This window comes from Mauremys reevesii, linkage group 1 (genome assembly GCF_016161935.1).
Source record: "Mauremys reevesii isolate NIE-2019 linkage group 1, ASM1616193v1, whole genome shotgun sequence".
Classification (NCBI taxonomy): Eukaryota; Metazoa; Chordata; order Testudines; family Geoemydidae; genus Mauremys; species Mauremys reevesii.
In genome coordinates, this window is record NC_052623.1 from 226,631,880 (window position 1) to 226,649,703 (window position 17,824).

At 44.1% G+C, this 17,824-nt stretch overlaps 1 protein-coding gene across 22 annotated transcripts in view; it reads right to left on the reverse strand.

Moving 5' to 3' along the window:
* The window catches only part of TSPAN11 (tetraspanin 11), a 203,203-nt gene that overhangs the window by 173,188 nt on the left and 12,191 nt on the right, over nucleotides 1-17,824 (reverse strand). For 19 of the 22 annotated variants that reach the window (XR_005598407.1, XR_005598397.1, XR_005598377.1 and 16 more), the window contains exons 2-3: nucleotides 10,503-10,579; nucleotides 1,984-2,081 (exon numbers count right to left, since the gene is read on the reverse strand). Coding sequence is in view for 13 of the 22 variants with exons in the window: in XM_039538458.1 (XP_039394392.1) it covers nucleotides 1,984-2,070 (87 nt within the window). In the remaining 9 variants the exon portion in view is untranslated. Of the gene's footprint in view, nucleotides 1-1,983; nucleotides 2,082-8,357; nucleotides 8,397-10,502; nucleotides 10,580-17,824 lie in introns of those variants that run through there. The other 3 variants (XM_039538407.1, XM_039538413.1, XM_039538420.1) reach the window with 2 other exon arrangements.

Genomic DNA, 17,824 nt, shown 5'->3' on the forward strand with positions numbered 1-17,824 from the left:
TGACTTTCAAAAACTTCTTTCATGTGTAGTGGATTTTCCTTCAAACGATCAGATATAATTTGCAGTTCATTAGTTTTCGCACACAGCTTTTTAACATCGTTTCCCAAAGAAAATAAGAACCACCAAGTTCTATTTGGAGTCAAGTAGATCAAAAGAAGATTCTAAAGCTTGAACAGCTGTTAAGATTAAATATAATGATGTACTAAGGGATAGAGTGAACAGAGGCAATATGTGAGCGGCATGAAAAGCCTCCAAGTAAGCTCTGGCTAAAAGTGATTCTTAAAATAGTGAGGAAGCAAGAAAAGCCCTTCATTAACCCATAACTTTCAGGTCCTGTGGAATCAGGAACTATATGCTTTTCTACACATTCGCCTTCCTTTCTCAACCACCTGTTAGAAGGCATTTTTATGGAGATGAACAGAGCACAAAGAAATCAAATGTTCTCTTTTAAACACAGCCCAATAGAATTAGGAATAGTTTTTAGAAAATCTAAAGATATTAATTATGTAAAGTGGACCTTGGTACTGTTTAAGAAAAGGCAAGCTATATATGTGGCAAATTTACCCTACATAAAATAACATCAAAAATATAAATACAGCTGAAAGAACAATTCATCTATTGCAACCATAAATAAAAAGTGTAAAGTCTCCTATAAATAGGGCTTAAGAAAAAAACCCAAAACCACATATTCCTGTTCAGCCACTGTCATTCTGGGTAAGTGAAGAAATAAAAGTCCAAGCAGCAACAGTAGCTCCCTACCCTGGTAAGGGGATTTTAAGGGTATGTCTATACTGCAATTATGGATTGCGGCTAGCTTTAATTTAGCCAACTTGGGTCCCAGAGCAATGAAGCCACAGCAGTGTGTGCTTCAGCACGGGCTAGCCCCGTGAGTGACTATCCAGGGTTCCAAGTGGGCTTGTACAGCCTGCACTGAAGCATGCACTGCTGCAGTTTCACTGCTTCAGGACCTGAGCTAGCTAGATGAAAGCTAGCTAAGGTATGTCTACTCCTGCAAGCTACCGTACCCCTGATTGCAGAGTAGGCATACTCAGACTCTTTGTTCACTCAGTGCACACACAGGACTGTGAATGGATGAGGGGTTTATTTGCTTAGGGCCAGACTGTGAATTTTTGGTCACACTGGTGAGTAATTATTTATGTGAGGAGTCAGTGCTCACCAATATGAGCAAGGGGCTCACAATCTGACCCAGAGGGTAGATCTACACTGCAACTAAACACTGCGGCTGGCCTGAGTCAGCTGACTTGGGCTCACGCTTTGGGTTTGTTTAACTGTGGTGTAGCTATTCGGGCTCAGGCTGGAACCCAGGCCTTGGGACCCCATGACGGGGAGGCCCCCAGAGCCAGGGCTCAAGCCCAAGCGTCTACATGGCAACTAAACAGCCCTGTAGCCTGAGCTCTGCAAGCCCGAGTCAACTGACACAGGATAGCCACAGGTGTTTAACAGCACTGTAGCCGTACCCTGAGCAGCTTTGCCACTAAAATGCTGAGTGCCTGTGGGAAAGTCACTTAGGATTAATGGGATTTTCTTAAGTGCCTAAGCATATTAGGAGCCTAACTCCCACTGATATCAATGCTTTGAGTTAAGTCCATATCTATTCAGCAAAGTACTTTAAGCATTTGTTTAAGTCCCACTGTAGTCAATGATTAAGCACCTGCCTAAAGTTAAGGATTCTTTGCTGAATAGAGATGACCTGCTGAATCAGGGTCTCAGATGTTACCAGCAACATATGCTGCCTAACCACCTCCCCCACCCAGTTTATCATGATCCCTTGGGGCTACGAAGCATCACTGAACACAACTGTCAGGCACCCACCTAGCCAGCTCCATACCTTCTTCCAGTTCCACTATGCAGAACACAACAAATTTAATCCGAAATAAGTAATTTCAAGTTAGACAAGTGAGCAAACAAAAGGTGTCTTTATAACAAGTTTATTCCGTAGAATTACCAAGAAGTCACACTTACCCAGAAGAAGAAATTAAACACAAACAAGAGATACTTCAGATAAACAGTCATCCAGTCATCTTGCTCGGCTTTGTTGAAATGGGACATTGTTGCAGTCTCTAGAAACAAAAAACATATACATATATATATACATACATAAACATATATACCTTAAATTTTCAAACAGATTATTCCTCCCCTAAAAACCCTGAGACACACCCTTTTCTCCTAGAACAAAATTAAAAGTGAGGTTCTACTCTGAAAAAGTGACTTTAAAATGGCATTATGAGGCCCCAAGTTTCGAGGATTTCTGTATCAAATATGCTCAATTTGCAAATAAATAAATAAATAAGGTGGGGGAATTTTTTCTAACTCCCAGCCCTGCAAACTCACATTGAGCTCTTAGCATCGAGTTGGGTTCTTTTTTTTTGTGCAGTTCATCACCAAGAATAAATTCTGCATGCAAATTTTTAGTGACCCCCATTGTCCTCAGCCACATATGTAAAACCCCCATTGCCTTCAGTGGGTTAAAACAACTGTAATTACAGTATAATTCTAATTATCCAGCTTTCCTTTACCAAAAATCCTAGTTATCTCAACCTACACCGTGGTCCCCCCATGTAGCCCTATGTTAGTTAATAGGGCTTCTGGTTAGCTGAACACCCAGTTATGCAGAAGGTTTGGATGTCTCCAAGGCAATTCAGATAACGGCAGTGTATTGTATTTGGAATTCAGTCATCAATTTTGTTGATGATACACAGGAAGGACTAGAATCCAGCTCCTTCTCTCCACGCATGTTGGCTCTGCAGGGTGAATTGGGTGTAAAAGGCAATAAAATATATAATTAAAATCAGAAGATTGAAATTAAAGAAGAATTTGTGAAAGATCAATCATGTTAAATATAGCTATTAGTCTAGATTAGTGGTTCCCAAACTTGTTCCACAGCTTGTGCAGGGAAAGCCCCTGGCAGGTCGGGCTGGTTTGTTTACCTGCCGCGTCTGCAGGTTCGGCCGATCGCGGCTCCCAGTGGCTGCAGTTCACTGCTCCAAGCCAATGGGAGCTGCTGGAAGTTGTGCAGGCCAGGGAACGTACTGGGCACCACTTCCAGCAGCTCCCCTTGGCCTGGAGCAGCAAACTGCGGCCGCTGGGAGCCACGATCGGCTGAACCTACAGACGTGGCAGGTAAACAAACCGGCCTGGCCCACCAGGGGCTTTCCCTGAACAAGCGGTGGAACAAGGTTCAGACAGACAGGAAGTATTAATGTTCCCAGTAAAAACTTTGCTAACCGGAAGTTAAGGATTAAATTAAATGACGGATTCTTTCAATCACAAGAAATACCCTTAAGAGAACTCAGAAACCATGCATGCAAATGTCAAGTTAAAGTTCATCTTTATAAACTACACAGAACATTCCAAAGTATGGAAATGCTTGAATTAAAATTATCCAAGTAACCCATTGCACCATGTTAGAAACACAAATTCTGAGCCAACCTTATCTATTCCTTATACAGTTTAATCTATCTCAGGAATATCTCTAGCCTAAAAAAGCTTTGGGAGAATGTGAATGACAGGGAAATTTAAAAAGCTTGGTATCTCTGAAACTTTGTATGATTTGGTCCAAGCTTTCTAGAAACATTCTTTCCCAGGATAAGGTGTGCCATTGGAACTCTGAGAAGGATTGGTTTCATTCTGATGAGGTCAAGAAGTGATAAAATTAGGTTTGCAAGAAGAAGGTAACTGACCAGAATAATAGGAGGAATTTTCACTTCTCCATAATGTCTAAATTTTCAGAAGTTTTACACAATGTGTTAATTTGTATACCAACAAAATATGGGTTAGGCCAGCGGTTCTGAACCAGGGGTACAGTAGTCTGAGAGCCACTGGGTTAGGTAATACATTATTAAAATGAATTGGGGACTGATTGGTAGGTAGAAAACAGAATGGGAATTAAAGATCTGTATTCTTTGTGGAATTTGGTGAGGCAGAGCACCATGGGGTTCTGTACTGGAACACGTATTGCCAACTGACCACCAGGAACTGGTCTGGTATTTTTATCACTAATTCAGACAAAGATACAATATGCAGATAATATCAAAATAGAGAAAATAGTTAAGACTTAGAGGGATGGATTAGACAAACAGACTCAGAGGTGGAATATGAAATGTAATGTAAAATGATGCCCTTAGGTAGAGATAATGCCCAAAGTAAATACAGTTTTAAATTACATCAAATGAATTAATGTGGCAGAGGAAAAGGTGCTGGGCGTACTGGTGGACTCAAAAATTACATTTTTGGTTGACTGTATTTAGTAGTAAAGAAGGCAACAAAGAAGGACATATTATATAAATCCAAGGATATTGTGCTGCTATGGATAGCATGTCATTTTACATAGCACTGATTAGATTGTATTTGAAATACAGTGTCCACTTGTTATACCAATATAATAAAAACCAGCAGGATCTTATTAAGAGGGATAAGGCAAAGATGCCACATTTATTGTAAATACCATAATAAAACAAAAGATAACAGTAAACAACGTTGTTTTACTACTTATTCCTATCACTACTTATTCCTTACACACACACACATATTCATTTACACAATCATTCATTCAGGTTCTGTATAGGTGTTATAGTTACCAGCCTAGATGTTGCTCATGCCAAGTTACTGGCCAGGTATCTTGGTCATGAGGATGGAGCCGAGTCTGTGTCAGATGCATCTGATGCTCCTGGAGGCTGGCAGCAGAACCATAGACTCAGAGGCCTTGGCTACACTTGCAAATTTGCAGCGCTGCAGCAGGGTGTGAAAACACACCCTCTCCAGTGCTGCAAATTGCGGCGCTGCAAAGCGCCAGTGTGGTCAAAGCCCCAGCGCTGGGAGCGCGGCTCCCAGCGCTGTACGTTATTCCCCACAGGGAGGTGGAGTACGGACAGCGCTGGGAGAGCTCTCTCCCAGCGCTGGCGCTTTGACTACACTTAGCGCTTCAAAGAGCTGCCGCGGCAGCGCTTTGAAGTGCAAGTGTAGCCAAAGCCAAAGTCCTCAGTCTTTAGAGTCCAGTTTTATAGGGATTTTTCCCTATGTTAGTTCATAGGAGTTGCTTCATTTTGCTGTTGCTAAATCAATCAGCAGGTGGCTGGCTACATGTTACGGTTAGATGTTTAGTTTGCGCTGGTCATCCAGCTTTGTAGGAGCTGTGGTGTGTGGATTCCAGTTTGCCCTCAGGGTCATCTGGTGTGATCCCATTTGCAGCATTTTCAGCGCTGTTGGGAGTGATGCTTCAGGCTGGTGACTCCCAGCATTCAAGTGGCCACAACGTGCTTTTCAAAAGAGGGGGGTGGAGTGGGGTCTAGTGTGACAGGGAGCGGGGGGAAAGAGAGAGGGGATGTTTGGATCCAACACTGAGTGTTTAGCTTCCTGACTTGAAAAATCAGAACATTTTTCTGACCCCTTAGTCTTAACTCTTAATTGCAAACAGCCTGCACGACTCCCCGCTGTTTCCTTGCCTGCCTCTTATTTGATTGTTTACAGCCAGGTACAGATGATCACAGCAAACAGGAGCTGTGTGTTTGTTTTTTAGATAGCAGCAGGGGCAACCGAGGAGCTCCACAGAGCTGCTCACAACAGGGAGGAGGATCTCATTTGATTGTTCACAGATTGATCACAGCAAACAGGAGCTGATAAACAGCTCCGGTAGAAACGGAGCTCCCGAGGTTCACAACAAAACAAAGACGGGCTGCATAACAAAACAAAGGGAGTAATTTTAGTTAAAAGCATTCTGGGATATCTCCTTATTCCCCGGAGGCCAATAAAAGCGCTGGTGTGTGTCCACACTTGATGAGCAGCGCTGGATCACCAGCGCTGCAATCGCTACACCCCAACCTGGCCAGGTGTACAGCCAGCGCTGCAGCCAGGGAGTTGCAGCGCTGGTTGTGCCCTGCAGGTGTGGACGGGGTGTAATTGCAGCGCTGGAAAGCCTCTACCAGCGCTGCAACTTGCAAGTGTAGCCAAGCCCTAAATCAATCAGCAGGTGGCTGGCTCCATGTTATTAGATGTTTTGTTTTTCCTTCCTTTGAGGTGTGGTGGGTGGATTCCAGTTTGCCCTCAGGGGGTCATCTGGTTGATCCCACTTGACACCTTCTTCAGCCGACACTGAATTCTTCAGGCTGGTGACTCCCTAACCATTCATTCACATACATTCTCTATCTTAATCACATCTATTTCACTGTCTCTTTACTTTTTGGGGTGATACCAATTTATGTGAGACTCCCTGTCTTTTAACAAGCAAAGATAAAGTGAGATGAAAACTTACAGAGGGTGGGGGTCTCTATCTATATACTATAACAGCTACTGTTTTGGCTTACTTAGAGTTAATTAATGTTTAGCAAGTTTTATACAAAGTATTTCTTTGAGCTTAACAAGTTTTATACCAAGTATCTCTTTGAGCAGGCTTTACACAGACACAGCTGGTGGCTTGCAGGTTAGAGGCTAAATGCTGGGAATTACAAATTTACTTTTAACATAAATCTTAAGTTATAAAGTATTAATTAACAATAAATCAATAAATCATTTCTCATATAAACCATGTTTAATATAAACCTTCTTTAATATTCCTACACACTTCTGACCATCAAAGCAGAAGACAGTAAGCATAGGCCAAATAAATTGATAAATTGAAAGGATGGATTTACGGATTAGACGAGATTGTAAAAAAAAATTTTTTTTAAAAAATGGGGATACTTTGTTTTAAGGGAAGACAGGATTGAAGTAGTTACACTCTCAAAAGATTCTAAAATTGAACTTGAAGGTCTGAGGACATTGAGGAGACCAGAATTAGAGGAAACACAGGTTTAAGTGAAGAGGCATTGTAGGTAAGCAGAAATTAAAATTGTATTATTTTAATGAGAACAGCTGGAATGAACATCCTACTTAGGTAGTGGAGTCAAATGGTACTAATGTATTTAAGCAAAAATTAGATGGCTATATGGAATTTGATAACTTCTATTTTGAAAGTGATTATGTAAAAATTGCACCTTCCTACTCAACAGATCTGCTCTGTGTGTATTCAGAGTCGGATCTATTTACATGGAACATAAAAATAAGTTTTTACTACTTTTTATTCCTGTTATCCCTACAGAGCCCACACAATTCAGAAAGGGAGCTGGATTCTATTCCTTCTTGTGCATCATCACCAAAGTCGTTTAGTGAATTTTAATCAGTTACACCTGTGCTACAGATTGGAACTTAGGCTACTGGGTAAAATTACACGGCCTGTGCTATGCAAGAGGTCAGAAAAGATTATCATAATGGTTCCTTCCAGCCTTAAAATGCGTAGGTGAATCCTGGCCCCTTTGAAGTCAATGATTTTTGCCACTGACTTCAATGGGGCCAGGATTTCATGCTATGAATCTACGAAACTCCTTTAAAACATCATACATAGGTGTCACAAAAGGGAAATGACCCAAGACAATGGAGTTGCATAGGTGTAACCAACAGCAGAATTTGGCCTCCAAAGCTTTTATTTACTGGTGACAGTTGGGAAATAACCTAAACTTAGACTCAGCACTTAGGCTGAGTGGGCAGGGCTGATAATTAAAATCCTCCCACAACCACCACCCACCAGTTAATAGATGGGAAAACTGGATTCAGAAAGTTGCAATGGTCACAGTCACACACTATCAGAACCAGGATTAGAACTCAGTCCTAACTGATTTAATTTGTTTCTATTTGTGTCCAAAAATCGCTTCCAACAGCTGAAATTTGAAACCACATTAGAGTATGAGCCTATTTAGACCACTACTCAGATTGTAAGTTATTTGGGGCAGGGCCTGTCTGTTTTGCTTTGTGTTTGTACAGCACCTAGTACAATGTACAGCACCTAGTCCATGACTGAGGCTCCTAGGCACTAACACAATACAGATAAATTCCCAAATGACAGTACCCTTTATAATTTCTTCCCTTACTATACATTCTTTACAGGAGTGGAGATTCTAAAATGTAACCCTCACCAGTTGTCCCTAACACACAGGAATATAAAAACTGATCTTCTATTAAAATTAACACAATCTCATCCCTTTTCATCATTCAGTGCTTGAATATTCCAATTGATCTGTGGCAACTGAAAATTAAAATCCTTGGTTATTACTGAAGTTGCTAATGACACATCCTCTAGCATCTCTGAAAATGCTAATTACCCTTATCTGCAGGTAAATATTTCCTATAAAGACACTTCAATGGCTTAGGTACTTGAACTGATTAAACACTTCTATCATTTTTAAATCTTGGCTATCTGCAAATTGGCGTTTATCACTTCACTGCAAAGTTTCCTGAACCTCAACAACAGTTGGCTTGGGTTCGATTTGCATCATATAAAATAAAACAAAACAAACCGCCCCTACCTATCCAGTCCAAATGCTGCAGAAAAGTCCAAGCTTGCTGAGTTCTGAGACATCAGATACCCACCCCGCCAGCCACAAGAAAAGAGAAAAGATTCTATTAAAAGTGATACTTTTCAAAGGCCTGGTCTACACTGGGGGGGGGAGAGGGGGGGAGGGGAGGATCAATCTAAGTTACGCAACTTCAGCTACGTGAATAATGTAGCTGAAGTCGATGTACTTTGACCTACTCACCGTGGTGTCTTCACTGTGGTGAGTCAACCGCTGCCGCTCCTCCATCGACCCTGCCTGCGCCTCTCGCGGTGGTGGAGTACAGGAGTTAATGGGAGAGCACTCGGGGGTCAATTTATCGTGTCTAGACTAGATGCGATAAATTGACCCCTGCTGGATTGATTGCTGCCCACCGATCAGGCAATTAGTGTAGACATACCCTTAGGGGGAACTGTCTATTACAATGTATGCTTTTTCTTAGTTTCTGCTTTGAAACAGTGGTAGAGTAGGCCAATGCACATTAGGAAACTGTAGTGCATGGAAGCAAGGTCCACATGGACATTTAATGCATAGCATGCTAATGTAATGCATGTTCCGCTTGCCACACACTAACTGCACATCTAGGTAAGTCCTTAGCTCAAAAGAAAGTCAAATCACATTGAATATTTGTGTAAAAAGCTGCCCACTCCCAATCGGAAAGCCACATATAAGATGAAATTCACCCCTCTGTAAAGAGCCCCACAAAAGATATATGCACCACTTAAGTCCTCAAAAAAGGTGTTACATGATGGTGCATGGGCCTCTGCTTGGCCTTCTGCTCCCAGTGAACAGGGTGCATGTTAGGCTTTCAAATGCCACTTATAGCACCCACAAGCTGCTCTGCAGGTTTAAGTGGAGTTTGACTTAGTGGTCAGAGCCTAGAATAAAGTCAAGGTTAGAAGCCACACCAAGGACCACAGCTGGAGTCACAGTTAGAAATCACGCCCAGGGTCAAGCTGAGGTCAGTAAATGGAGTCAGGGCAAGGAAACAGAAACCAGGAACAAGTGGTTGTAACAGGAATAAGAAGCGGGAACCAGGGGAGGAGGCAGGAACTTGGTCTCCGGGGTCTGGCCAGCACCAGGCCTAGCAACTAGTTGCTCAGACAAGAGGTGTGGCAGGAACAAGTTTTATGCTATGAGGTATCCAATTAGCTGCCTGCTGCTGGTCAGCTGATCCCACTGTGCATCCTCTGTTTGTGGGGCGTCAGCTGTAGTTTCCTTGTCTAGCCTTGCAGGGCGATGGCAGGGTGCAGACAGTAAGGCTCTCGGCCAGCTTGTGGGACCTGTGACACATGACACTGCTACCAAATCAGGCCCAGTCTTGAGAGTGAGGTTGACTACACTGTCTGGTGGTGGGAGCATCCCAAAGTGGTGGCCAAAGTGGTCTCTCGGTTGCAAGGTTTTGTGACAATGCTCTTTCCCCGTGGACAGAAAAAGTACTCGGACCTTCCCAAACACATGATAAGGAAGGGGATGGTGGGCATGGAAAAGGCTTCTCTTGACAAAAATTAGTGCATTTACAAAGTGTATTTTAATGCTATGTAAAGCTCAGCCTGTGAATTTCTCTTGCTTTCTGGGTCATCCCTCGTTTAAACGAAGAATCTCCTACTCTGTATTAAATATTTAGTACTGTCTTCTACATTTTCTAAATCCCCAGCCAAAAAAAAAAAAAGGATTACAATGGAACATTTTTATAGTGGTTTGGACTTTCACTTCCCTTCACTGCATTTCAGCTCCACTTATAGACACCGATTGAGCAGTCCACACCTATTCAACAATGACCTTTCGCACATGTTTAACTTTGGGCATGTTTGAGTCCCATTGACTACAATGGGACTTAAGCATATGTTTAAAATTAAGGTGGCGTGACAGGGTAGTCTCAAAAAGATTACAGATTACTCTGTATGGCATCATGGTATAATGGCTGGAGGAGAGTAGGAATTGCATGAATCAGACAAAGTTGCCATTACATAAGGCATTGAACAGGAAAGACTAAATTTTACCTTCATTTCGCACATGGAATTCCCACTAATATCAAAAGGATATAGTCCTGATCCGGATTACAGCAAGTTTACACCATATACTTCTATTTTCAATTGAGTCACTGTTGATACACACCTGTGTGAGATCAGGACCCAGGTCAAAGATGGCAAAGAAGTTGTTCCTGAAGATGTTGCCCCGAGGACTTAGAAGAGCTGCAAAAAGATGTAAGTGTTACAGGTTTGGTCACAGAGACACCCTTGGGACTGTCACCTGACGTGCTGAAATTACCTCTGAGCCTATTTTCCCTGCTAGCTTAGGACTCCAGAACCCTGCCTTGTTGAGCCAGACACACTAGCCTGCTGCAACACAGACCCAGGGTTTGGGCCAAGCCCCCAAAGCTGCATGTTAGAGAGCTCAGCACATTTACCTGTCTCCAGCACCCAGATACCCAGCTCCCAATGGGATCCAAACCCCAAATAAATCCGTTTTACTCTGTATAAAGCTTATACAGGGTAAACTCATAAATCGTCTGCCCTCTATAACACTGATAGAGAGATCCACACAGCTGTTTGCTCCCCCAGGTATTAATCACTTACTCTGGGTTAATTAATAAACAAAAGTGATTTTATTAAGTATAAAAAGTAGGATTTAAGTGGTTTCAAATAATAACAGACAGAACAAAGTAAGTCACCAAGCAAAATAAAGCAAAAACACACAAGTCTAAGCCTAATACATTAAGAAACTGATTACAGGTAATATTTCACCCTCAGAGATGTTCCAATAAGCTTCTTTTCACAGACTAGACTCCTTCCTAGTCTGGGCCCAATCCTTTCCCCGATACAGTCCTTGTTAGTTCCAGCAGACATCTTAGGTGGTAACTAGGGGTTTTCACATGACTGGCAGCCCTTTGTCCTGCTCCAACCCCTTTTATAGCTTTGGCACAAAGCGGGAATATTTTGTCTCTCTGGGGGCTTGGCTACACTTACAAGTTGCAGCGCTGGGAGTTACAGCGCTGGTCATGCAGCTGTGTAGGGCCAGCGCTGGAGTGTGGCCACACTGACAGCTACCAGCGCTGCAGTGTGGCCACACTTGCAGCACTTTCCAGCGCTGTATTGAGAGGTGCATTGTGGGCAGCTATCCCACAGAGCACCTCGTCCCATTTTGGCGCTGAGTATTGTGGGAAGGGGAAGGAAGTGTGCGGGTCATTCCGCTTCCTGTTTGCCAGCGCCCCGTGGTGCATCGCTTCACATCCCAGCATTCACTCTTTCCGGCAGCGTTTGGCGCCATTGTGAGTGTCTTTCTGTTTTACTCTCTGTGTGAATCGCGATTTCTGTGGCAAATGGAGCCCGAGCTGCTGAGGACTGTGCTGATGAGTGTCGCCAGCACAACACGTTTGGCAGTCGAGCTATTCCTTCAGCTCCAAAGTGACAGTGAGGAGTCTGACGATGATATCGATTCTCCTGCCGCGTGTGACACCAAAGTGCTTGTGGCATTCACAGAAATGCTCAGCACCGTTGAACGCCGCTTTTGGGCTCGGGAAACAAGCACTGAGTGGTGGGATCACATCGTCATGGAAGTCTGGGATGACGAGCAGTGGCTGCAGAACTTTCGTATGAGAAAAGCCACTTTCATGGGACTGTGTGCTGAGCTCGCCCCCACTCTGCGGCGCAAGGACACAAGATTGAGAGCTGCCCTGACAGTGGAAAAGCGGGTGGCTATTGCAATCTGGAAGCTGGCAACTCCAGACAGCTACCGGTCGGTCGGGAACCAGTTTGGTGTGGGAAAGTCGACCGTGGGAATCGTTTTGATGCAAGTTTGCAAGGCAATTAATCGCATCCTGCTAAGAAAGACCGTGACTCTGGGAGCGTGCAGGACATTGTGGATGGCTTTGCACAAATGGGTTTCCTAACTGTGGAGGGCGATAGATGGGACGCATATTCCTATTCTGGCCCCACCTGGCATCAGAGGACGTTAATCGTAAGGGGTATTTCTCTATGGTTCTCCAGGCGCTTGTGGATCACCGCGGGCGTTTCATTGACATTTACACAGGCTGGCCTGGAAAGGTGCATGATGCACGCATCTTTCGGAACAGTGGCCTGTTCAGGAAGATGCAGGCAGGGACTTTTTTCCCAGACAGGAAGATCACAGTAGGGGATGTCGAAATGCCCACTGTGATCCTTGGAGACCCCGCGTACCCGTTACTGCCTTGGCTCATGAAACCCTATACAGGGAAGCTTGACAGGAGCAAGGACCGGTTCAACTACAGGCTGAGCCGGTGCAGAATGACTGTGGAGTGTGCTTTTGGGCGTTTAAAAGCCCGCTGGAGATGTCTGTATGGGAAGCTAGACTTGGGGGAAAGCAGCATCCCCGCGGTTATATCCGCTTGCTGTACCCTCCATAATATTTGTGAAGGGAAGGGTGAAACATTCAGTGAGGCATGGACCACCGAGGTTCAAGTCCTGGAGGCTGAATATGCACAGCCAGAGAGCAGGGCTAATAGAGAGGCCCAGCACAGGGCTTCAAGGATTAGGGATGCCTTGAGGGAAGAATTTGAGGCTGAAAGCCAACAGTAATGTTTGCTGCCTTGCATGGGAGTGAACTGCACTGCTTACACTGTTATTCTATTATCCATAATAATAATTCTATTATCCATAATAATAATAAGATACCTTAGCCCAGTAAAGAAAGAGGCACTGCAGTGCCTCTTTCTTTACTGGGCTAAGGTATCTTTCACTATCTGCTATAATAAAGACTGTTTTCAAAGCCAAGAATTGTTTTATTGAAAAGAAAACAACTTCCTTGACAGACAGACAGACACACAACATTTCATGAACACAAGAGGGTAGGGGTGTGGGTTGGTGAACTGTACAGTCACAAGTTTGCATATGTCCTGTCTGGATTGCTGTTTAATCAATCCTGCACTTCAGGGTGCATATACTGCATGGTGATGGGGGTTGAGTGCAGAGGGTAAGGGTGGTGGTAGGTATCAGGGCTGGTTGGTGAACGTACAGGTGTTGGAGGCAGCTGGTGGTGGTAAGAACCTGAATGCTGGGGAAAGGTGGTTTGAGCTGACATTGGGGCACAAGGCAAAAAGGACGGGGCGGGTGGGGGAGTAGCACGGTAGTGCTCTGCTTGCATGGCAACGAGTGACTCTATAGAGTCCGCTTGGCGCTACAGGATGCTTAGCAGCCGCTCCGTGCTTTTCCTCTTGGCCACTGCATTTCTCTTGCGGATCCTGCTTTCCTTCTCTCTCCACTCCTTCAAGTCTTTACTCTCTCGAGCAGAGTGATGAAGAACAGTTTTCAGCATGTCCTCTTTGCTCTTTCGGGGATTTTTTCTCAAATTTTGAAGCCTCTGTGATGTTGAACATCTGGGCAGTCCAGTAGTCAAGGTCACTGTAGAAACACAGAAATGACAACATTTAACAGGGGCAGCATTGTATCCACTATCTCCAGACATGAATAGTTACACTGAGGGAGTTCTCACTTTAGCATTCTTTTCCCCACACGCATAACACAACAGAAGCCACGAAATGGTGAGTGAGGGCTGCTTATATAGGGAGAAGTGGGGCTTGAGTGATAGAGGGGAGCTGGTTGCTTCGGGTAATCTGGAGTGCTAGAGGGGTTGAGTGAAGATGCAGCTGCAGGGGTGATCTTATCTCCCTATCACTTCACTAAAGAGTCTCCCAACATTTTTCACAGGAGTTAATCCTGGAAGATGTCTCCCTACTGCGAGTCACTAGGGAACAGCGGGAGGCTCTTTTAGAGCAATGTGGATTCCGCCCGGAACCCTATGCGGCTTGCCTGTGTTCAGAAATGGTCCCCCCACCACTGGCAGCAGAGTGGCGCGGACGCGTCACCGTCACTGGGACAAGGGACACAGTGGCTCTGCCTATAAACCTGTGCAGGCATATTGCCCACGCTCTGGATGAAACTTTTGCTGAGATAACTGAAGCAGATTACATAGCGTGATAGACCACATCAACGGGCTATTCCACATCTAGAGGCTGGCATGCATGCAGCCATAACCCCCCTTCCTCTCCAGAAACATTTCCACCCAGAAAATAAAAGCCGCTTACCGGTAACCCGCTCCTCTGCTTGTCCTTCTGCAACTGCTGGCTGCTGCGATTGGGTACTTTCCTCCTGGCTTGAGAAGAGCTCCTGGCTGCATGCCCACTCTGGGGTGTCTTCCCCATCCCAGTAGCTTCATTCGCGGTTTCCTCCCCCCCTCCGCCGCCGCCTCCGCCTCCTCCTCCTGTCCCCCAGCCTGCTCAGAAGTGTCCATCGTTATCCTGGGATTGGCAGTGGGGTCACCCCCAAGTATCTCGTCCATCTCCCTGTAAAAACGGCAGGTCGTGGGGGCAGCTCCGGATCGTCGATTCCCCTCTCGGGCTTTGTAATAGGCACTCCGCAGCTCTTTAACTTTCACCCTGCATTGTAGTGCGTCCCGATCATGGCCCCTATCCAGCATGGCCCTTGATATCTGCTCAAAGATATCGTAATTCCTACGGCCGGAGCGCAGCTGTGCCTGCACAGATTCCTCACCCCAAACACTGATGAGGTCCATCCGCTCGCCATTGCTCCATGCTGGGGCTCGTTTGCCACGTGGAGGCATGGTCACCTGGAAAGATTAACTGATTGCACTCCACACCTGGCTGCAGCAAACAGGAAGGAGATTTTTAAAATTCCCGGGGCATTTAAAGGGCGGGTCACCTGAGGCAAGAGCAGTAGAGTGCAAACTGATGAGCAGAGTGGCTGAACAGGAATTCTGGGATACCTCCTTATTCCCTGGAGGACAATTAAAGTGCTGGTGAGTGTCCACACCTGCTGAGCAGCGCTGGATCACCAGCGCTGCACTCCTTATACCCCTGCCGGGATGGGTTTTCAGCCAGCGCTGCAACCAGGGAGTTGCAGCGCTGGTTGTGCCCTGCAAGTGTGGACGGGGTGTAATTGCAGCGCTGGAAAGCCTCCACCAGCGCTGCAACTTGTAAGTGTAGCCAAGCCCTGGGTCCCCACCCCTTCTTCTAAATGGAAAAGGACCAGATTTAAGATGGATTTCATTATTAGGTGACATTATCACATTTCCTGTGAGACTCCAGCCTCCATTCTTCCTGGGCTGGCCCACACATATACAGGAAGGTTTGCATGTAAACGGAGCCATTTACAGTTCATTGATTCTGAAGCACCCTTAAGGGCTTCCACTTAATATGTTTACATTAGTAAACAAGTGTATAGCTTATTCTCCTAACTCCAGACATAGAAATAATACATGCAAACAAATAGGATGAACACACTTGGTAGGTTATGAGCTTTGTAATGATACCTTACAAGAGACCTTTTGCATAAAGCATATTCCAGTTACATCATATTCACATTCATAAGCATATTTTCATAAAGCATATGAAGTGCAACGTCACAGTAAGTTCTGGGTCAGATGCTGAAAATTAAATGGAGATGGGGTGGGGGAGGCAATGTGTGTTTAAGCGTTGCTGTGAGTTCTGCGTAAAGGCCAGCAGTGCAGATTAATGTCAGAATAAGAAGTAGACTTGAGGGGTGAATCTTGTTTAAGATGATTCCTGCTAGCAGGTGTCAACGTGATTTCTTTGTCCAACACAGATAAGGCCTGAACCATTTTTACAAATACTATAGACTAGGGAAACCAATTTAAAACTGGTTCTTGCTAATGTAGTCCCAGCAGCAGCGTAGACAGGACCATAATATAAGATTTTAATATTAATTAGTCAAAAGGAAATACAAAACTTACAGGTATGTTTACAGCAAAAAGGAAAGAACTGAAGTTTTTCCAAGTGACGGTCATGAGTTTGCTCTAAGATGGTGAAGGGTTTTCGCAAGGACATTAAATAAAAGATAATTCCGCACAGGTATTTTTGGATTGGCAAAGAATTAGTTTCCAACAATTAAATTTAATTTCTTGACTTGTTTCCAGCACCACTATCTCTAAAAAAAGCTTTCCTACCCCAAAACCAAATAGTCACAATAGGAATATTTTTAAAGAAGACTGGAACTTTTGTTAAGTATCATTCAGGACTCATAGACTTTAAGGCCAGAAGGGACCATCATGATCATCTAGTCTGACCTCCTTCATATTGCAGGCCATAGAACCTCACCCATGCACTCCTGTAATAGACCCCTAACCTCTGGCTGAGTTACTGAAGTCCTCAAATCATGATTTAAAGATTTAAAGTTACAGAGAATAGTCCATCTACTCAGTTTAAACCTTCTGTATTTCCAAAAACTTTGCATTTAGAATGTTTTTGAAAAATTAGAGTACCTTAAAAACAAAGAGTCCAAAAATTCCAACCAGATTTCTGGATCATCCATCATCTGCTAGCAAGGATGTTCTATTTTCTGTAGCAAAGCTAACAGCTATGTCAGTAACTCTAGGGCAGGTGGTATGCATCTGGGAAGTTCTATTTACTAGTGGGTCACAAATCAGGAGACAAGTCCTGAGCCTGTAGACAGGGCCAGCCCTAGAACAAATGTTGCCCTGGCCTCCATTTGTTAAATTTTTGAATACCTTATTTTTTATTGCATTTGTAGCCCAGTTCATGACTTTGATGCATGATTTGCATGCATGATTTATCCCTGTCATACAAGACGATAAATTTGCACGCAAGAATCTGTAAATCTCCATTTATTCATGGCATACATAAGCAAATAAAAAAATTGTTTCCTCTAAACTTACAGAAACTTTTTAATTAAGAATAACTGAACTGTACTAACATCAAGAAATTGAACTGTGCACTAACATTGGGTGGACCAGTATTAAATAGTGTTACTGTAGGTGACAGCCCTAGAATGTTAACCCCAGTCCTTTAGTTCAAAAGGTTGCTTTTCTTGCCTTTGCCCTCACAAACTGAAGCACAGCATCAGAGAGATCCAAAGACTGGCCAGTGATAAAGAGATAAAATAGCAACAATGTGAGTTTCTCGTCGGCCATCATCAATCAAAGATATGTTTTAATGAGCCTGAGCTTCGAAAAGCTGCACTCACCATTCGCAACTGGGACCAGCAGTATGAGCAGAATCCTCAAAGCTATCCACACATTAGGAAAAGTGTCTTTCAGTTCTGCATCATGAATGAACTGGAATACGTGGAGTGGAAAGTGCTTCCCATGTCACAAAATGTGACGGATGTTGTCCAATTCGACAGAGGTCTTTATCATTGACGTCCGAACATTCCCCATGTGTATCAGCATCTGGTGAAGTCTGCAAAATTGTTCAAGAGTGTTTTCCTGTCTGCAGCTTACTAAGGTCATACAAAAACCTCTAGGTCTTCTTGTGGTATTTGTCCGAACCTTTCTTTGATGGACACTTAAGCAGCGTCAACGAGGGAGCAAAAAAACTCCATTTTGAATTTTTCTTCCAAGCTTCCCATCACCTCATCTCTACCCTCAAAACGGATGCCCCACCCTTATGTACCCACTAAGATAGTGCT